This window comes from Capricornis sumatraensis, chromosome 14 (assembly GCF_032405125.1).
Source record: "Capricornis sumatraensis isolate serow.1 chromosome 14, serow.2, whole genome shotgun sequence".
Taxonomy (NCBI): domain Eukaryota; kingdom Metazoa; phylum Chordata; class Mammalia; order Artiodactyla; family Bovidae; genus Capricornis; species Capricornis sumatraensis.
The window spans coordinates 56,925,934-56,943,919 of record NC_091082.1 but is presented as its reverse complement, the minus strand read 5'-3'; the positions used below and the strand labels follow the sequence as shown (position 1 = coordinate 56,943,919).

Below are 17,986 nucleotides of genomic sequence, written 5' to 3'. Positions count from 1 at the left end.
AATTGTTCAAGCTAGGCTTCAACAGTATGTGAACCAAGAACTTCCAAATGTACAAGCTAGATTTAGAAAAGGTAGAGGAACCAGAGATCAAATTGCCAGTATCCGTTGGGTCACAGAAAAAGCTAGAGAATTCTAGGAAAACATATACTTCTGCTTCATTGACTATGCTGAAGCCTTTGACTGTGCAGATCACAACAAACTGTGAAAAAATTTTCAGAAGTTGAAAATACCAGATCACCTTACCTGAGAAATCTGTATGGAGATTAAGAAGCAACAGTTAGAACCAGACATGGAATGATGAACTGGTTCCAAATTGGGAAAGAAGTACGTCAAGGCTATATATTGTCATCCTGCTTATTTAACTTATATGGAGAGTACATCATGTGAAATGCCAGGCTGGATGAAGCACAAGCTGGAATCAAGATTGCCGGGAGAAATATCAATAACCTCAGATATGCAGATGACACCACACTTATGGCAGAGAGCAAAGAGGAATTAAAGAGCCTCTTGATTAAGGTGAAAGAGGAGAGTGAAAAAGCTGGCTTAAAACTCAACATTCAAAAAAATGAAGATCATGGCATCTGGTCCCATCACTTAATGGCAAACAGGTGGGGAAACAATGGAAACAGTGACAGATTTTAGTTTATTTTGCTCTGAAATCAGTGCGGATAGTGACTGCAGCCATGAAATTGAAAGGTGCTTACTCCTTTGAAGAAAAGCTGTGACAAACCTAAACGGCATACTCAAAATCAGAGACATCTCTTTGCTGACAAAGGTCCGTCTAGTCAAAACCATGGTTTTTCCAGTAGTCATGTACAGATCTGAGAGTTGGACCACAGGCTGAGCACCAAAGAAGTGATGCTTTTGAACTGTGGTGTTGGAGAAGACTCTTGAGACTCTGTTGGACAGTAAGGAGATCAAAGCAGTCAATCCTAATGGAAATCAACCATGAATATTCATTGTAAGGACTGTTGCTGAAGCTGAAGCTCCAATACTTTGGCCTCCTGATGCAAAGAGCTGACTCACTGAAAAAGACCCTGATGTTGGGAAAGACTGAAGGCAGGAGAAGGGGACAACAGAGGACAAGATGTTTGGATGGCATCAGTGATTCAAAGGACATGAGTTTGAGCAGTCTCCGGAAGATGGTGAAAGACAGCAAAGCCTGAGGTGCTGCAGTCCACGGGGTCACAAAGAATCTGACACAACTGAGCAACTGAGCAACAACAACGAATCTACTGGAGTGGAGAGGGACCATCCCTGCTGTTTGAGCCATAGCCATGTGCTGTGTCAGGCTGGCCCCGGGGACATTCTGCACCCAGGCAGCTGTTTGGAGGCCCGGCCACTCGTCCTGGTTTCCTCTCTGTCTGAAGCTGTCTCCAGCCAGACTCCCGTCTCTGTCCCCGCTGTATCCATCCCCCCGCTCAATGAGCGCTGGTGTTTGACGCAGGCCTCGCACCAATGAGTAGGTCTCTGTGCAGGACAAGGCACGGTGCCAGGACAAAGTGCTCACTCATGGTCGCTGCTCCCACAGAGGGGTTTATATGTAAACGCACAGAGACTCAGGTTTGATTAAACGACACCAGGGCTTTGCGCTGTCCCAAGCTCCCCACCTGTGCTGTCCATCAGCACTCAGGGTGGGGGCTGTTCTCACATTCCCCAGGAGGCTGTGGGCTCTGAGATGACAAACCCCGCCCAAGGGGACCTGCCAAGACCCAGGGAGGGAGGCAGGACCTGGCTCTGGGGTCCTCACCACTGGTGGACAGACGTGAATCTGATGCCCAGCATCAAGGGAGACATGTTAGGGTCCTGCCTGTCCTGGAGGATAGGTCAGCTGTCAGCAACTGCACACTCTACAGTGGAAAGATGAGAAGTGAAGACGGGGGTGCCAAGAACTGAACCACCGGGGGCTTCCCAGCCCGTCCACTCAGCTCTGTATTTGGAGATGGTGACCACTAGGAGAAGACATTCTTCTTGCCTTAGTGCCTGAAGCAGGGCCCTGAGTCTCTCCCGACAGCAGGGGATGGACTCCCATGGGCTGTGTGAGGTCCAGAAGGGGTGGAGTCCAGGGGCTCAGGACTCCAATTCACGAAGCATGTGCCTTGCCCGCCGTCCACCTCCACCCGTGTGTGGGACACTGCCCAGGTGGCCTCGGGCCCAACCCATGTGTGGCCACGGCACCTGGTCATGAACTTGCAGATGAACCGAACAACGCCGTTGTCATTTTCTCAAAGGAATGGGCACCCTCTTCCTCACAGCTCGATTTCTCTTTTCAATGATGAGGACCAGAATGGGAAAGGCCCCCAGCTGCAGGGACCCCTGGGGATGAGGGGAGGTGTCTGGGCTGCAGGAGAGACAGCCCAGTCTCAGAAACACACTCACCCTGGAGGGTTTCCATCACCAACAACAGCCCAGTCCACACGGCCCAGAGCCCCAGGTCTAAGATACCCCATCTGCGGAGGGCCGCCCAGTCCTCGTGCCCTCGTGGCGGGTGGGAAAGAGCAGGCACTCATCAGGAGGGGGCCACACACCTCCCGCACTCTGAGCCTCCCCAGGGACACCTGTCATGCAGGGCCCAAGCCCAGTCCAGCTCCCAGGACCCCTTGCCAGCCAGGCCAGCTGTAGTGCCCTTCCTGAACCCCTGAGTGTCCCATGTCCACGCCAGCATGACAGGAGCCTGCTGCCCAGCTTCATCCTGGTCCTGGGCAGGTGCCCGTCCCTTTTTTAATCACTCGGAACAGCAGCCGAGGACGGAGACGGGCCACTCAGAACCCCAGCTCTGACCGAGAAGGGCAGGCTGCCGTCGGAGGGGGCTGGGGGCATCAGGGATCGGGGGGAGCCGGAGCCGCTGGAGCCAAGTTGCTGCCTCAGGACATCTGTGGTCAGCTCCCTCCATGTCGTTTCAGGCCAGAAGTCCAGAACCTAGATGGCGCCTCCCAGTGCCCAGGCCTGGCCATCAGGAAGCCAGAGGACGTGGAGGAGGAGGAGGAGGAGGAGCTGGAGGAGGACGATGACAGCCTGGCAGGGAAGTCACAGGAAGACACCGCATCCCCCACCCCCGAGCCTCAGGGCGCCTACGAGGACGATGAGGATGAGGAGCCACCCACCTCCCTGGCCGTGGGCTTTGACCACACCCGAAGGTGGGCACCTGCCCTCTGCGGGCCCCGAGTGCCCGGGCCCCAGGCAGGGAGACAGGCAAGCACTGAGGGGGTGACCTCAGTCCCACACCGTCCACCCTGCTAGCGGGGTTCTTTCCTTCCCAGTAGGTGTTTCCACTGCAAAGACTTCTGTGCACAGGTCAGGGTGAGACCAGGCCCCAAACTCACACACACACATGCACACATACCTGCACACACATACACACAATGCACATGTGCACACACGTACACATGTGGACATGTGCACGTGCACACACAGGCACGTATGTGCGTGCATACATATGTGCACACACATGTGTGTGAACACCACATGTGCAACTGTGTACACACCCTCGCCCATGTGGGCACATGTGTATACATGTGCACACATGCCGGTGCATGTTTGTACACGTGTGTGTATACATGTGCATGTGCACACATGCTTCACCCAGTCCAGAAGCAGAGCAGGGCAGGTGAAGGCTGAGAAGGAGCTGATCAGGGACCCATGGGTGGTCTCTGGCCCTGCAGAACCAGGAGCAGTGACGTCTGTCTCCAACGGGCTGTGGGTGGGGGTTGAGCACCGATGATTTTGAAAGCTGGCAGAGGAGAGCCTCTCCTGCTGCGTCCCCACTGCTCACCGCCTACATTCAGCAGCGGTGATGCCACCAGCATTCAAGGTCCTCCTGGGGGTGGCTGGCAGATCCTGCGGGCCTTTCAGAGAGGGCCCACTTCCTCCCACTCTGGGCCCTGAGAGTGGGCCCCCCAGAACAACCCAGATTTCGGGAACCGAGACCTCTGCCCTGCTCCCAGCCTGTGCTCTGTCCCCAGGGGCCTGGCGCCCCGCCTGTGCTTGCAGTGTGTGTGCACGCACTGACCTCCTCTGCGTCCTCCATCACTTTCCTGTATTCATGTGGCTTCCGTCCACGTGTCTGTGTGTCCATGTGTCTGTCTCCTGTGCATGTGGCTCGTGGAGATGCTGTGGTGTGCATGCAGGCACGGAGCTGGCCGTGGGCTTCAGAGAGGTGGCCGAGGCCAGACAGGCTGACAGCAGGCCCCTCTCCGGTCGTTGGTGCAGGTGTGTTGAGGAGCCACCAGGCGGTCTCTTGGCTTTGGAGCCGATGCCGACTTTTGGGAAGGGGCTGGATCTCCGCAGAACAGCTGAGGAAACGTTTGAAGTTAAAGATGTGCTTAATTCCACCTTAGATTCTGAGACTTTAAAACAGACCCTGTACAGGCAGGCTAAGAACCAGGTAGGTACCTACCAGAGCCTGCCCCTGACCTTCCCCAGACTGGATGGCAGGCCCCAGCTGTGCCTCCCCGACCAGGGACCGTCTCCCTTCTCTCTGTGGCCATCCCATGTCTGCATGGGGGACACCCAGGACTCCAGCCCTCCCATGCCCATTGCTTTGGCTAGAGAGACCCCCCAAATGACTCCCTTTCCCTGAAAGCAAGGGCGGGGAGAGGTTGAAGGCAGATGAACGAGAGCCAGACCCTCTCAAGGGTGCTCCCCCAGTCCCACAGTGCTCCCGTACACGTGGGTCCTGGCCCTCACGTACCCAGAGGGCGGTTTCCACCAGCAGTGCCCTCATGGCTGCACTGGCCTCCCTCTGCCTCTGCCCAAGCAGGAGTGATGGTAGCCCAGGGTCCTCTCGAGGGATGCTCCCCCATCAGGGTCACGGGCTCCAAGCTGCAGCTATGGCGAGTCAGCAGGGCACAGGCTGGCCGGCATGACTCACCCGCAGCCTAGGGGCTGCAGGACCCTGCTTATTTTCAGCCTGGGGGACTTGGGGTTCCACTCAGCTCTCCGCAGCTCACCCAAGTCTGAGCAAAAACCGTCTGCGTGTCTGTCTTCGTCTTTTTACTAATCCTGTCCCGAGTGTGAAATTGGGTGGACACACCCTGCCCCACCTGCTCTGAGTGGCCCCGGGTCCCATCCACTCATGCTCTGGGGGCCAAGCTGGGCTCTGGGACAGAAGCACGTCTACTCTTAGCTCAGAAGTGCTGCACACCACGTCCCTGAAATAGCTTTTAGCCACCACCATGGTCATCCACACCGGACAGGGCCCACTAGGCAGGGCCTGTGCCTCCTTGATGGGATCTAAGCCGTAACCACCAGCACCCTGGTCCCCCTGAAAAGCATGCTTGCCTGTGAGTCCGTGCTGATCACCAGGGATGTAGGGGCGCCTGCGAGGGCGGATGTGCCCCCAAAGAGGCTGAGGGTCTTAGTGGCCCTCTGCAAAGATGCCTCCTCTGCAGGCCAGCCCCCAACACCTTTGCCCCCACCTCACCTCTGGGTCTGAGGTCAGTGGGAGGGAGTGGGAGGCTGGGAAGGCATGGGCTGGCCTGGGGTCTACAGCACCCACCCCACAACACTCACCTTCTGTCCTGTGTGTACCCTCCCCTCCACCCAGGCGTATGCAATGATGCTGTCCCTTTCCGAGGACGCTCCTCTCCACGCCTCTTCCCAGGGCCCTCTGGACGCTTGGCTGAACATCGCGGGAGCCACGCCAGAGTCTGGAGCCTTTAACCCCATCAACCACCTCTGACCGGCCTGAGAGGGGCTGGGGTCAGAGTCCAAGTGAGGCCACCAGGGCCCCCGACTTCCCAACAGAAATCTCCATGGCAGAAGACGGAGGCAAGGGCCTTGGGAGCCTGTGTGGCTTGGAGCCGAGGAGACCCCTCCTTGTCACCTGTATCTGACCACTCGTCAGCGTCTGTTCCCCTCTCCATGGTCCAACTCTGACTTTTGCAATGAAAACTCAGAACCCGGCATCCTTGGAGCCATCATAGGGTTTCACTGGCTCTAAGCATCAGTCTTGAGAACGGCTTTCAGATGGTACAGCTCACTCTATCCAGGCACAGCACTGGGGGCTGCCTCACAGAGTCAACCCCATGGGCAAGGACGGGGTTTGAACCCCGCCCCGAGGCTGGTGGGCCTCTCCCGGGCGCCATGTGGCATCTAGGGAGGGAACGGACATCTGGGCGTGCACTAAAGAGGGAATCGCCCTGACAGTTTTTATAAAGAAAATGACAAGAATGATCCTTTTGGTAATCTTATTGACGACAGAGTCTATTTAAGCATGTGGTTTTAAAAATAGACAGTATTTTTTAAAAAAGATCACAAAGTGACTTGCAAATTGTTTTTTAAAAGTAATTTTGCATTGCTTTGAAATCTCAGCTTCTTTGCAAACCCAAACCTGCCTGGGACCCAGCCCTGCGTTTGGGGGTGTTCTTTATACTGTAGATAATGGAGAGATTTTCTATCCCTGACTGTGTTTGTAAAGCCAAGGTGATTCTGGGCACCCTGCCCCCAGAACCAAGGGGCGGAGCCCACTCCCGGGAGCAGTTTGAGACTGTGCCTGGAATCAGATATGATGTCCTGGGCTGGCCCAAGGCTGGGACTCAGAGATGTGCCTGTCATTGTGTGACATGGGATTCGTGCCCGCGTCCCCCACCCAGGGGGAGGTCGAAGCAGGGACTTGGTCCCCAGCGCAGAAGTGGCCAAGCCCCTCTGCCCTGCCCCCAACCATTCTGCAGAAGGCAGGGCCCGCTGGTCATCTTGGGATCTCCAGCACCCACCCACCCCACCCCCTGTGGATGGACAAGGGGAAGGGGGTGGGCACCCCCCATAGGGGCTTCCGTGGGGTGCACTCCAAGGCTCCTCTGCTCCAGGCTGCCAAGCTCCATGCTCACCTGAGACCCCAGGACACAACTGCCACTTCGCTCTCTGTGTGGGTTCCTGGCGGGCGGGACCCGGCTCCAGAAGGACGGGAGTCCAGGTGCGACCTCCACAAAGAGCTAAGACAGCACAGCCCTGAGGGGACGGACGGCACCTCCCAGGACCCGGCTGCTCTCCACTCAATGGGCTTTAAATTATTCCCATAGGGGCCAATATCGAATAATTGTTGTTGTTTTTTTTTTTCCCTGATGGAATTGACCTTAATCTGTATATAACTTGTAATTTTTTCTAATTCATTTCTTTTCTTATTTTATTTCTTCCTTAACAGTATTTTTGGCATTAGACATTCTTATTGTGAAGAAATAATGTTAATATAAGTATCTAGTGAAGGACCAAAACCGTGTAATAAGGTTGTGTGTTGTGTGATCAATAACCAGGGAGTGGGGCGATTTTTAATGTGCCAAATACCCCACGTCCCCCCCCCAACGAATCCTGCTGCCCATTTTCCAGACAATCATGTGTTTTTGTTAAATTTGAGTTTCAGTTGCATTTAAGACAAGTGCTCTATTTATTTCTTTTATTGTTTGGAAGAAAAACGAAGACTAGCATCCCAAGAAGAAGAGAAAAAAACCCGCCCAAGTTGCCCTAAGAAATGTGTGAAAATACAAACAGTCATGGAGTGGCCAACCGTCTAGCCGCTCCAGGCCAAGACAATCGTCCGCCTGGGCACTGGGGGTTCGGCTTCACAGTGGAGACCTGTGGATGGGGATCCCCAAGGGCGCACGGACCTGCAGATCCTAGTGAAAGGATTTGGCCTTTCCCGGATCCGGTCAAGGTACCACTCAGAGCGCCTTCCACGTGGGAACAGGCTGGAACGTGGCCCCCAGGGCAGTCAGAGAAGCTGCTGGCAGAGGAGCTGCCCGCAGCCACACCCACAAGGATTTACAGACACGGCTGCTCACATCGCCTCAGAAGCATCCTTCACCCCACCCCCCTAGTGGACCCACCTGGTGTGTTGCAGTTTCCAACTCTCCCTCGATCGAGATGGGACCCCTTTGGAAAGTCAACCTCAGATACCACCTCCCCATTTCTGTAAACCCAAATTATATGATTTCTTCTGCTAAACAATAAGGTGTGTGCTTTTTTTTGCTATTTGACTCTCTCTGTCCAAAGCAGGATGTTTGGGCAGGTGGAGGCCTGAGTGTCTGTTCCCTGCAGCCCAGCCCTTCTGTTCACCTCTGGTCTCTCTGACGGTCACGGTTGGCTCTCTGCAGCTGATCTCCTTAAACTCTGACTCTTTCTTTCTTTCCTTCCCCATCCCCAAGAACCCTGACTACACATTTTAAGTCTTGTTTTTTGTCCCTCTTGAAAATAATTAGAATAAGCCCAGTTTCTCCTCCAGCCTGGGCATTTGGCAGATTCGGTGGCGGGGAGGGTTCTGTCCTTGGACCCTCAGATAAAAAGAGCACTTATTTCCTACGCCTGGTGGGTCCATGAAACCTGGCCTCAAAGTTGAGTGTTGTCCCAACCACAGTCAGCTGTCCCTCCCCAGGTCTTCTCTGCCCCCCAGGATCCAGCACCAGCCACCTGCTCAGACCCAGGGGGACGCCCTGGAGGCCCTGGGAGCTCGGGCTGGAGAATTCCGAGAGCCCAGCTTCATGGCACGGATGCAACTGGCGGCTGGCTGGCCAACCAATGCATCTGTGGGCTGGTGGCCAGACTCAGGGCTATAAACTAGGAACCCCATTAGGCTAGTGTGCCGGGGCCAGGGCCCTTCATTCCAGCCTTGTCTGCTTCCCTCTTTGGACTGCTGACTCTCACCCCCAAGTGGAAATTAGGAAGGAAGTCTCCTTACCCTTCCCTCTGCTGCCCCTCAGACCCCAACTCCCACCTCGGGCCCAACCCTTTCATTCCCAGGACAAGCGGGTAGGACCCCAGGACTGATAACCCTTTGGCCAGCCAGCCCTTCATAAGGGGGACCCAGAAGCCTCGGGTTGGAACCCAGAGGCATGCATTTCTACACCCCACCTGGAACCCTGGGGTGGGGATAAGTGACTGGGGTGGGCCTGAGAGGCTGCCCAGCCCTAGTGGCCTTCCCATACGATGCCAAGAGTGCGGCCAGTCCACCCAGACACTGATTGGCCCTGGAAACCCTGAGGGCCCTTGTCCTTCTGCATCCTGGCTGCTTCCTCAGTGAACATTCGCAAAGCACTTGCCTGAATACACATCCCTTGTATTAGCCCCGAAGCCTCAAAGCACTGGATTGTGGCGCCCCCGGGCCCCAGCCTCCCCCCACTACTGCCCAAGTGACTGAAATCTACTGAGCTTATTCACTGTGCTGTCCTGGGAGGGGCAGGGGCGGCACCCCTGGGAGAGCACCCCGCACTGCTGCCTGGGGCACTGGCGGGGAATGGACGGGGAGCCGGGCACCTCGCTCCCCTCCCGGCTGGGGACGCGGGGACATAGCTGCTCCTGGTCGGTGGAGGTCAGCCGGGTCTCAAAAGCCATGAATGTCTCTGTAGCGATGAGTGATACTGTGACTAAGATGTCCTCACAAGATGCCAAGGAGTGTCCCTCTCCTCCTGCCATTCCAGTGTTTATGTTTTCTTTCTTTTCTGCCACGGATTCGTATTACCACTTGTGGGGGGAAAAAAAAAGTAAAAGTAGATAGAATGAAAAGGCAGCTTATGTTTCCAGATGTGCAATTCACTCACGAACAAAGTTATCCTGAAGGCTCCTTTCCGCGCACCTCTCTTCCTCGTTCTCCTCCAAACGAGGGAAGCTGAGCCCCGTGTCCACACGGGACTGAGGGCATCCATACGCGTACGCTGGTGACACTCCAAACCTGTGCGTCCATGTCATCCTTTGCCATCGTTACATTATGGTTCAGTTTTTTTTTTCTTTTTTTTTTTTCTTTTAGAGCTGTATAGTGTTGAAAAGAAGTCAAGTGTAAATGTCTGGTTTTTCTCCATAATGTTTTTTTTAAAAAAAACCATTGAGAAGGAGGCTGGTGTATGTCCCACGTCCCCCGATTGTAAATTTGCTTCTGTTCTAAGTAAACTGCATGGCTCGTGTGTAGTCATTATTGTGTCTGTTCGTGAAATTTTTACGAAAAGGAAAATCCCATAGATGCACTTATTAAATATATGATTAGAGTCTGCGTCCTCAAGACTAGGAGTCCTGAACTGCCCACATGGAAGACGCAGTTCTTAACATGGAAATCGCTGTGGGAGAAGGAAAGGAAAAGACATCAAATGTAGGAATCATTCAGAGAGTGACTCTGCAGATTTCATTTTGATGATGCTTGTGATAAAGACAAATGTACGTGTGTAGAGAAATGTCTTTACGATGAAGCCTAGGAGAAGCTGATTTTGAGGTTGATGCTGTAGACTAGGACTGTATACCAAATGTAATCTTTCCGACGCTACAATGAATTTATACATGAGATTGATATGCAATAAATCTGTGTGCTTTTCTAAGCTTCTGTGCCTGCATGCTTCACTCAGGGAGAACAGAGGCCTCGGAGGGCTGGGGAGGGGTGGTGAGAACAGACTCAAGAGTCAGGGTGTGGCTGGTGGGGAGGCTCACCAGCCCTGATGGAGAGCCCCTCGTGCCATCCTCCTGTATCAGCCCCAGGGCAGGTCCCCTTGCTGTTCCTGTTTTCCAGAAAAGAACAAGTTCAGAGAGGGCACCAACTACCCAGGACAGCCTTGCAGTGAGAGTGCTGGTCTCCAGCTGTGCCCTCCTCCGAGTGTGCCCACCTCAGGACAAGGTGACCGTTAGGTATGGCCCCCAGGTGTGCCCTGCTCCAGGTGTGGCAGCCTCCAGGTGTTTCTACTCTCAATCATAGTGGCCTTCAGGTGTGCCCATCTCCAGGTGGGCCTACCTCTAGGCATGGCACCCTACTGGTGTGCCCACCTCCAAATGAAACTGCCCCCAGGTATTCTTACCCCAACATGTCCCTGCCCCCAGCGCCCATGCCCATAAACTCTCACCAGGGCCTCTTGATGGAGGAGAAGCCCACCTATAAGGCCAGCCCCAAATCTGCCCCCCTCTAAGAGTAGACCTCTGCACCAGCCAGCCCTCCACTTCAGCTGTGTCTGACCCACACACTGCTTCCAGCCAGGGCCTTAGCCTGACCCACCAGCAATGGCCAGATGGATCAAGGCAGAGCAAAGGCCAGGGCTGCGGGAGGAGCAAACATAGCCCCCCAGGGCACCCTCCTTCTGTGTACCCAGGCATTCCTTCTTGGGGCCCATCTGTCAGGCTGCACAAAGAAATGAAGAATAGATGATGGATGAATAGGTGAATGGATGGATAGATGGATGATGGATGCGTGGATAGGTGAATGATGGATGGGTGGATGGATAGCAGATGGACAGATGGATGGATGGATGGATGGATGGATGGATGGATGGATAGATGGCTGGATAAATGTATGGATAGATGTGTGGGTGGATGGATGATGGATAGGTGAGTGGATCCACCTATGAATGGATGGATGGAATGATGGGTGGGTGGGTGGGTGGGTGGATGGATGGGCAGATAGATGATGGATGGATGGTCTGCTGTAAGAACGCTCACTCAACATGGATCTTGAGACCTCCAGTGCCTCTGAAGGGGGCTGAACCTGCGCTGAGAGAGGTAACAGAACGGGGCAAGGCCTGGGTTCCTCTAAACGGCAGCATCTGATAGCCACCAGAGGGAAGAAACTGCAGTTGACCTTGGAACAAGATCCCTGGGCCCAAATCTGAGTACTGAGTCTTTTCACTTTCTTTACACCATCAAGTATGTGTGTCTCCAGGATAGCACTGATTGGGGGAAGCAGTTAAACATTTTAAGGTGATTTCTTCCCTGGTGTGACTGTCATCCTGTGATCTGAATCCTGTGGTCAGATATGAGCTTTGCCCTGGAGTTCCAAGCACAGGGATAGCTTGAGAAATAAATTTCCATTCTCAGAGGACAAACGATGCAAATCACAGAACTGGTGAATGGCCACACTTCCAAAAGCCGTTCACCAAGCTGGAGTGACAGTCTCCAGCCCACCCCGTTATGCCCTCCCAAACTCCCCAGGCAGGCTGCCGTCAGGGGTCAGAGCTCCCATCTTTGTTCAGCCCAGCAGCCTTACTCTATGCCCTCCACCCCCGAAGAGAGAGGAGTAGCCCAGGACAGGAGCCTGTCTGATAAGAGCCCTATTGTCAGGGGACCTCAGAGGGAAAGAACAGAGGCACAGAGAACAGGCTGGCAAGCCAGCGCTGTCTCCCTGAAGCCCAGCTCCTGGCAGGGAAGATCGAGGAAAAAGGTTCCATTTTGGAAACAAGAGGGGTGAAAATCAACAGGAGAAAACTGTGTCAATGAGAAATCTGTTTTCTGGGAAAAGAGATGCTTTTGAATTCCCCTTCAGATTCATTCTGGGCCAAGTGAGCCTGTTGGTTATTTGCAGAGAAGCTATTTTGAGAATCGTTAACTTCATTTCTTGGGGCAACAAAAGTCTTCCCCAAGATCAAAAAGTATCTTAATTCAGGGTGAAATGGCTAGACACAGGCTGGCTTTCGTGGGAACAGATGGACTAGCAAGAGGGGCCCAGAATAACAAGATGCTCAGAGCACGGTTCTGGGGCGGGAGGTGGCTGCTGGCCACAGCCTGCACTGTGGTCCTCACGAAGGGAAGAGCGCTGTGCACAGCACTGCTGGGCCACGTCCTCCCCAAAACTTACACCCAGTTCAGGAAAGGGAGGTGGAGTTTGCTCCAGAGCTTCAGGGCAGAGAAGACAGAATTCCATGGTTATAAGACAGGGAGGCCCGAGCACCAGCTGTGGCCCAACAGAGAGGCTGTGAGTGCAAGTGAAGGTCGCTAAGTCGTGTTCGACTCTTTGCGACACCATGGACTGTAGCCTGCCAAGTTCCTCTGTCCACGGAATTCTCCAGGCAAGAATATTGGAGTGGGTAGCCATTCCCTTCTCCAGGGGATCTGCCCAAACCAGGGATCAAACCCAGGTTTCCCACATTGCAGGCAGATTCTTTACCATCTGAGCCACCAGGGAAGCCCAACAGAGAGGCTGGGGGACCAAAACCCCAAGGGAGGTAGTTGGCTCTTTCTCCTAGGATCCAGCTGAAACCCCTGGATTCATGCGCCCACCAGGCCTTGGAGCTCTGGATGACTTCTGTGGTCCTGTCTTCAAGTTCACTGATCTTTCCTTCTGTAGTATCTAATCTGTTAACTCCATCCAGTATGTTTTTAAATGTTCATATCTTGAATATTTTTTTCATCTTTAGAATTTTCATTTGATTCAGCATTCTTTTTCTTTTGATCATATTCATTATACATTATACTTTCTCTTTTATGTTCAAGGCTTCTCTTATATCCTTGGAATAGTTATCATGTGTGCTAAGTCACTTCAGTCATGTCCAACTCTTTGTGACCCTATGGACTATAGCCCACCAGGCTCCTCTGTCCATGGGATTCTCCAGGCAAGAATACTGGAGTGGGTTGCCATTTCTTTCTCCAGAGGATCTTCCCAACCCAGGGATCGAACACACAGTTCTTACATATCCTGCATTGGCGGATGGGTTCTTTACCGCTAGCGCCACCCTTCATGAAGCAAAGCGAAGCGAAAGTTGCTCAGTCGAGTCCGACTCTTTGCAACCCCACGGACTATTGTCCAGGGAATTCTCCAGGCCAGAATACTGGAGTGGGTAGCGTTTCCCTTCTCCAGGGGACCTTCCCAACCTAGGAATCGAACCCAGATCTCACGCATTGCAGGCAGATTCTTTACCAGCTGAGCCACAAGGGAAGCCCTGCTAGTTGTATCATCTATGTCGTTTCTGGGTCTCTTTCTATTGGTTGCTTTTTCTCACACTTAAAGGTCACGTGTCTGTTAATGTTTCACTGGGTGCTGGAGGTTGAGACCTCAGAGTTTGTTGGCATTCTTTTAAGAAATTTTCATGCTGACAAGCAGTTAACTGACTTGGAGGCCAGCCTGGTCTTTGCTTGTTTCAAAAACTCTGTTGGTCAGATGTAGAGCAGCCTCTGCCCCTTCCACCTAAGGTGTAAGCTTACCTTCACCTAAGACGTGGGCTTTGTTGATCTCCAGCCAATGCCCTGGGGTCCACGAGGCCTCTTGATCCCCAATGCCCTGGGCTGCACGAGGCCTCTTGATCCTGGTGATTGGCTATCAAGTGTTTCCGAGCTTGTGTGGATGCTGGGAGCTATTCTCTGCTCGGCTCCCAGGATCTCATTCTGCACACAGAGCAGAGCATTTGACCAGACTCAGGCTGGCCCCGGAGGCTTCTCAAAATCCTTTTCTGCACTGCTGCCTTCCCTCTGAGGCTCTGCCTGCAAGGCCCAGTCCCCTCATCCTCCCTGACCCCATCTCTGCCTGCCTCGGCTAGCTCAGTGAGGCCACTGTGTTCTGCTTTGTCCTGCCTCTCAGAAGAAAGTTGGGCAGGTGTGGGGCTCACCTCACTGGGTCCTCCTCCCACCCCCACTGTTCTCTGCCACATGTTGTGCGCTCAGTTGCTTCAGCTGCATCCAGCTCTTTGCAACCGTACGGACTGTAGCACGCCAGGCTCCTCTGCCCATGGGATTCTCCAGGAAAGAGTACTGGAGTGGGTTCCCATGCCGTCCTCCAGGGGATCTTCCCCACCCAGAGACTGAACCAGTGACTCCTGCGTCTCCTGCACTGGCAGACAGATTCTTTACCACTAAGCCCTGCTACCTGTTGTTGACGACTACAACAGTTGCTTCTTATTTTTGCCCAGTTTTCTATTGATTACAGTGGGAGCTGCATCATCACAGCTGGAATGTCTGTAATGCTTTGAGTTCTCAATTGGAGCAGATAAGTGCATTTTTAAAATGCCTTACCTCTTTGGAAACCTTAAATAGTCCCTAATTATGAGAGGGGGCCTGGGCTTTGCACTCAGATAAGCCTGAGCTCTCCTCTTGGCCGGGTCACTCACTAGCCAGGTAATAAAGCACAGACACTTGACCTCTGGATGAAATGGGAGACATTGACACCTTAGGGAGTTTCTGTAAGAATTCCAGAAGGTGATGCAGGAAGCCTGGTACACAGTAGGCATTTAATAGGAGGTAACAACCACTTGCTACCTTAACAGGAGGCCCAATTGTTAGCTGGGCCACAAGACAGAGTGACCGTGTGCTCCCTGAACTGAGCCTCCTGCTCAGCAAGGCCACCCCTATGGGCCAAAGAGGGAGCCAGGCCCTGCCCAGCAGCCCAGCCCCTGCACCGCCCCTGTGTCCATCTGTGGACCCCACCCAGACTGGGCCTCCAGTCAACCAACACAGAAGAGCCTCTGTCCTCAGGCCCACTCACAGCTGCCCCAATACCCGAGGTCAATGAGACCTTTCCCAGCTGCCCGCGGGCTGGACCATGCACCCGAGGGGAGGGGCCCTGCAGTGAGTGGTGGGTCAGCTGGATGCCAGGCCCAGAGAAGAAAGGAGACCTACTGTGCCCTATCCTCCAGCCCCCACCTTCCCTGCAGCTAGGGAGGTAGGGAGAGAGTGGGCACTGCCCCTTTCGCCCTCAGCACCCAGGATGGTCAAACCAAAGGCCTCCTGGGGGGCTGCTGGCCTCAGGACACTGCCTCTCTGGGCTGTGGCCCTGCAACTGAGCAAAAGTTTGGAAGACTCGAGCAAGACCTCCTGGAGCACAGGACACCCTGGAGCACAGGACACCCTGGAGCCATAGGAAAGGGACTCCGTCAGACAGCAGGCGTCGACTTTGTAGGAAATCCCGAGAGCCATGGGGTTGATGATCCCAGAGGTTCGGGAAACCCCTCATTTTGTGAGTGCTGGGCAAGCCGGGCATGCAGCTGACCCACATCTTACTTTCCAGGGGTGACCATCAGTATGCAGGTTCCTCCCCCAGGACGCTGGCACGGAGCTAAGGCCCTGAGCCTGTGACAGCCAGTGGTGTCCCCTCTAAGGTTCTCATGGGGAACGGGGAGGGAGAAGACCCCAGGGCCACACAAGAGCCGCCTTCACAAGGCCTCTTCCTCTCAATTCTCAAGGCTGAAAATGTCCCCAGGCTGGTGAGGCCCAGACATGTGGGGTGAGCTCCGTCTAATCCGTGCTGCCCCGTCTCCTCCTGGCCTGCTGAACGGTGCCCTGAGGCCAGGCACAGAGGCACCCCGACACACAGGAGCAGGGTGCAGGCTGCCCTCTATGGGCAGACCACCCCCCACCCCGGGAAGCCTGCATGCCAGCAGGAAGACAGAAACAGGTTAGCCAAGTAGGATGCTCGTCAGAGGCAGAGACAAGATGAGAGAGGCTGGTCATCTTCCTGGGCCACTGCAATGAATGACCACAAAACAACGGAGACACATCCTCTCCCAGCTCTGTCTGAGATCAAGGTGAGGGCAGTCTCTAGCGGGGGATCCTTCCCACCTCTTCCAACTTCTCAGCATCCTCGACCCGCAGACACACGACTCCAACCTACGTCTCCATCCACACCAGACCCCTCCCTTCTGTCTGGGTATCCAGCTCTCCTCTTCTTATCGGATTTGGGGCCTAATCAGGTAGGCTCCTGTCTCAATCACACCTGCAAAGACCCATTTTTCAAATAGGGGTACATCAATGCTGCATTCAGCTCTCAGGTCAGGGAACAGCTGGCCTGGAAGCCCGGGGTGGGAAAGAAGCCTGGGCGCCACTGAAAGGGCCGTCTGCTCTGGGCTGACCCGGCCCCCCACACCCTGGGTCCCAGCCACAGGGTGGGAGAGTTCCAGAGACTCACCCCCACTGGCAGATGAGCAGAGGAAGAGGGCTGTGCGGTCAACCCCGGGTCCTTCTCCCCACGCCCGTCACAAGACCCTCAAATTGTTTCTTTCCAGCCATCAGCCCTGGGCATGGACTCTGGTTATTTCATGTGCCATCATCTAATCTCTGCTTTACAGCAGAGGCCCAGATAGGCAAGCCATCTGATCCTGGTCCCTCGTCCCCAACCACACGCTCAGCCAGCCGAGGCCAGCCTCAGGTGGTAGGATGAACCATGAAATGACCGAGCCGGGTTCTGAAAGAAGGTTTTAAAGGAAAGCGTCGCGTAGGGGTCAGGAACCCTCCAGGCCTGGCTCTCCCCATCGGCCAAGACCCTCCAGGACTCCCCCAACCGCCTCACTTCTGCCTTCTGGGCCTTGTGGTGTAGTACCCAAAATGACCTCTGGAGGGAAGCACGTGCCCAACTTTCCCAAGAGCTGCCTGGAAGCAGTCTGTCCACCCAGGTGGCCGCAGGGCAAAGGACTCTGCCCACAGGGGTCAGCCATTAGCCCTCACCCAACACACACAGATGGGAGGAAGCCACAGGCAGTCCCTGAGTATGCTGAGAGCCGGCTCTGCTATTGCCACCCTGGGTTGGTGTGAAGCTGGGGTTTTGGGGTGGTGGGTGACACAGGGCAGGTAGAATGGAGGGGGGGAGGTGTGGGTCCTGCCTGGCAGACAGACAGGTCAGTTCAAGCTCTGTCCCAGCACACCTGTCCCAGGCTCCCGCACCTCCTGCAGCACCAGGAAGCCAGATTCTTGAAACTCCATCTAAGGGACTGTTGCAGCCTCTGCCCAGGGGACTCACCCTGAACAAGGCCTGGAAAGGTCGGGTTTGGAACCCAGACTGAGCTTCATGCAGGCTAACAAGATCTGACTTTCCAGGCCTCAGCGACCTGATCTGCCAGGTGGGGATGATGCCAATGAATGCCGTGAAGGACAAGGGAGTGCTCTGAACGCTCCAGGGCCGCCCTCTGGCCGCCATTCTGCAAAGAATCCAGAAGGTGGGGTCATTTCTGCAGCAGGGGAGGCCTTGCAAACCTTAGATTCCCCACAGAGCTGGTCGGCTTCCAGGAGGGCTTCCTGGAGGAGGGGGCAGCCCAGCCGGGCCAGTAAGAAGAAATTCAGAGTCGCACTGGGGAAGCTGCGTAGCACTGGCCGCTCCCAAGCAGGCGAAACCCAGCCCGAGGGAGTGGGCGTGGGGGCTGCGACGTTGGGGGCGGTCCCGGAGCGGCGCTGGCCTCCGGCGGGAGACTCCAGACTGGACTCAGAGGTGCGAACCCGCTCGGCTGCGAGTCCCGTGGGCTCCCGCCGGCCAGGTGGGGACAGTGACGCAGGCAGCGCGGCCAGGTACCTGGGGCGCACCCCGCCGGCCCCTCCCACCGCCGGCACTCGGAGCCGG

General features: G+C 54.8%; 1 protein-coding gene across 1 annotated transcript in view; it reads left to right on the top strand.

Annotated features, from left to right (window-relative positions):
- Positions 1-5,680, top strand: part of PRDM16 (PR/SET domain 16) — a 229,019-nt gene extending 223,339 nt beyond the window's left edge. Inside the window, exons 16-18 of the mRNA XM_068985749.1 lie at positions 2,904-3,137; positions 4,210-4,384; positions 5,546-5,680. Coding sequence (XP_068841850.1) covers positions 2,904-3,137; positions 4,210-4,384; positions 5,546-5,680 — 544 coding nt within the window. The remainder of the gene's footprint in view (positions 1-2,903; positions 3,138-4,209; positions 4,385-5,545) is intronic.
- The last annotated feature ends 12,306 nt before the right edge of the window (positions 5,681-17,986 follow it).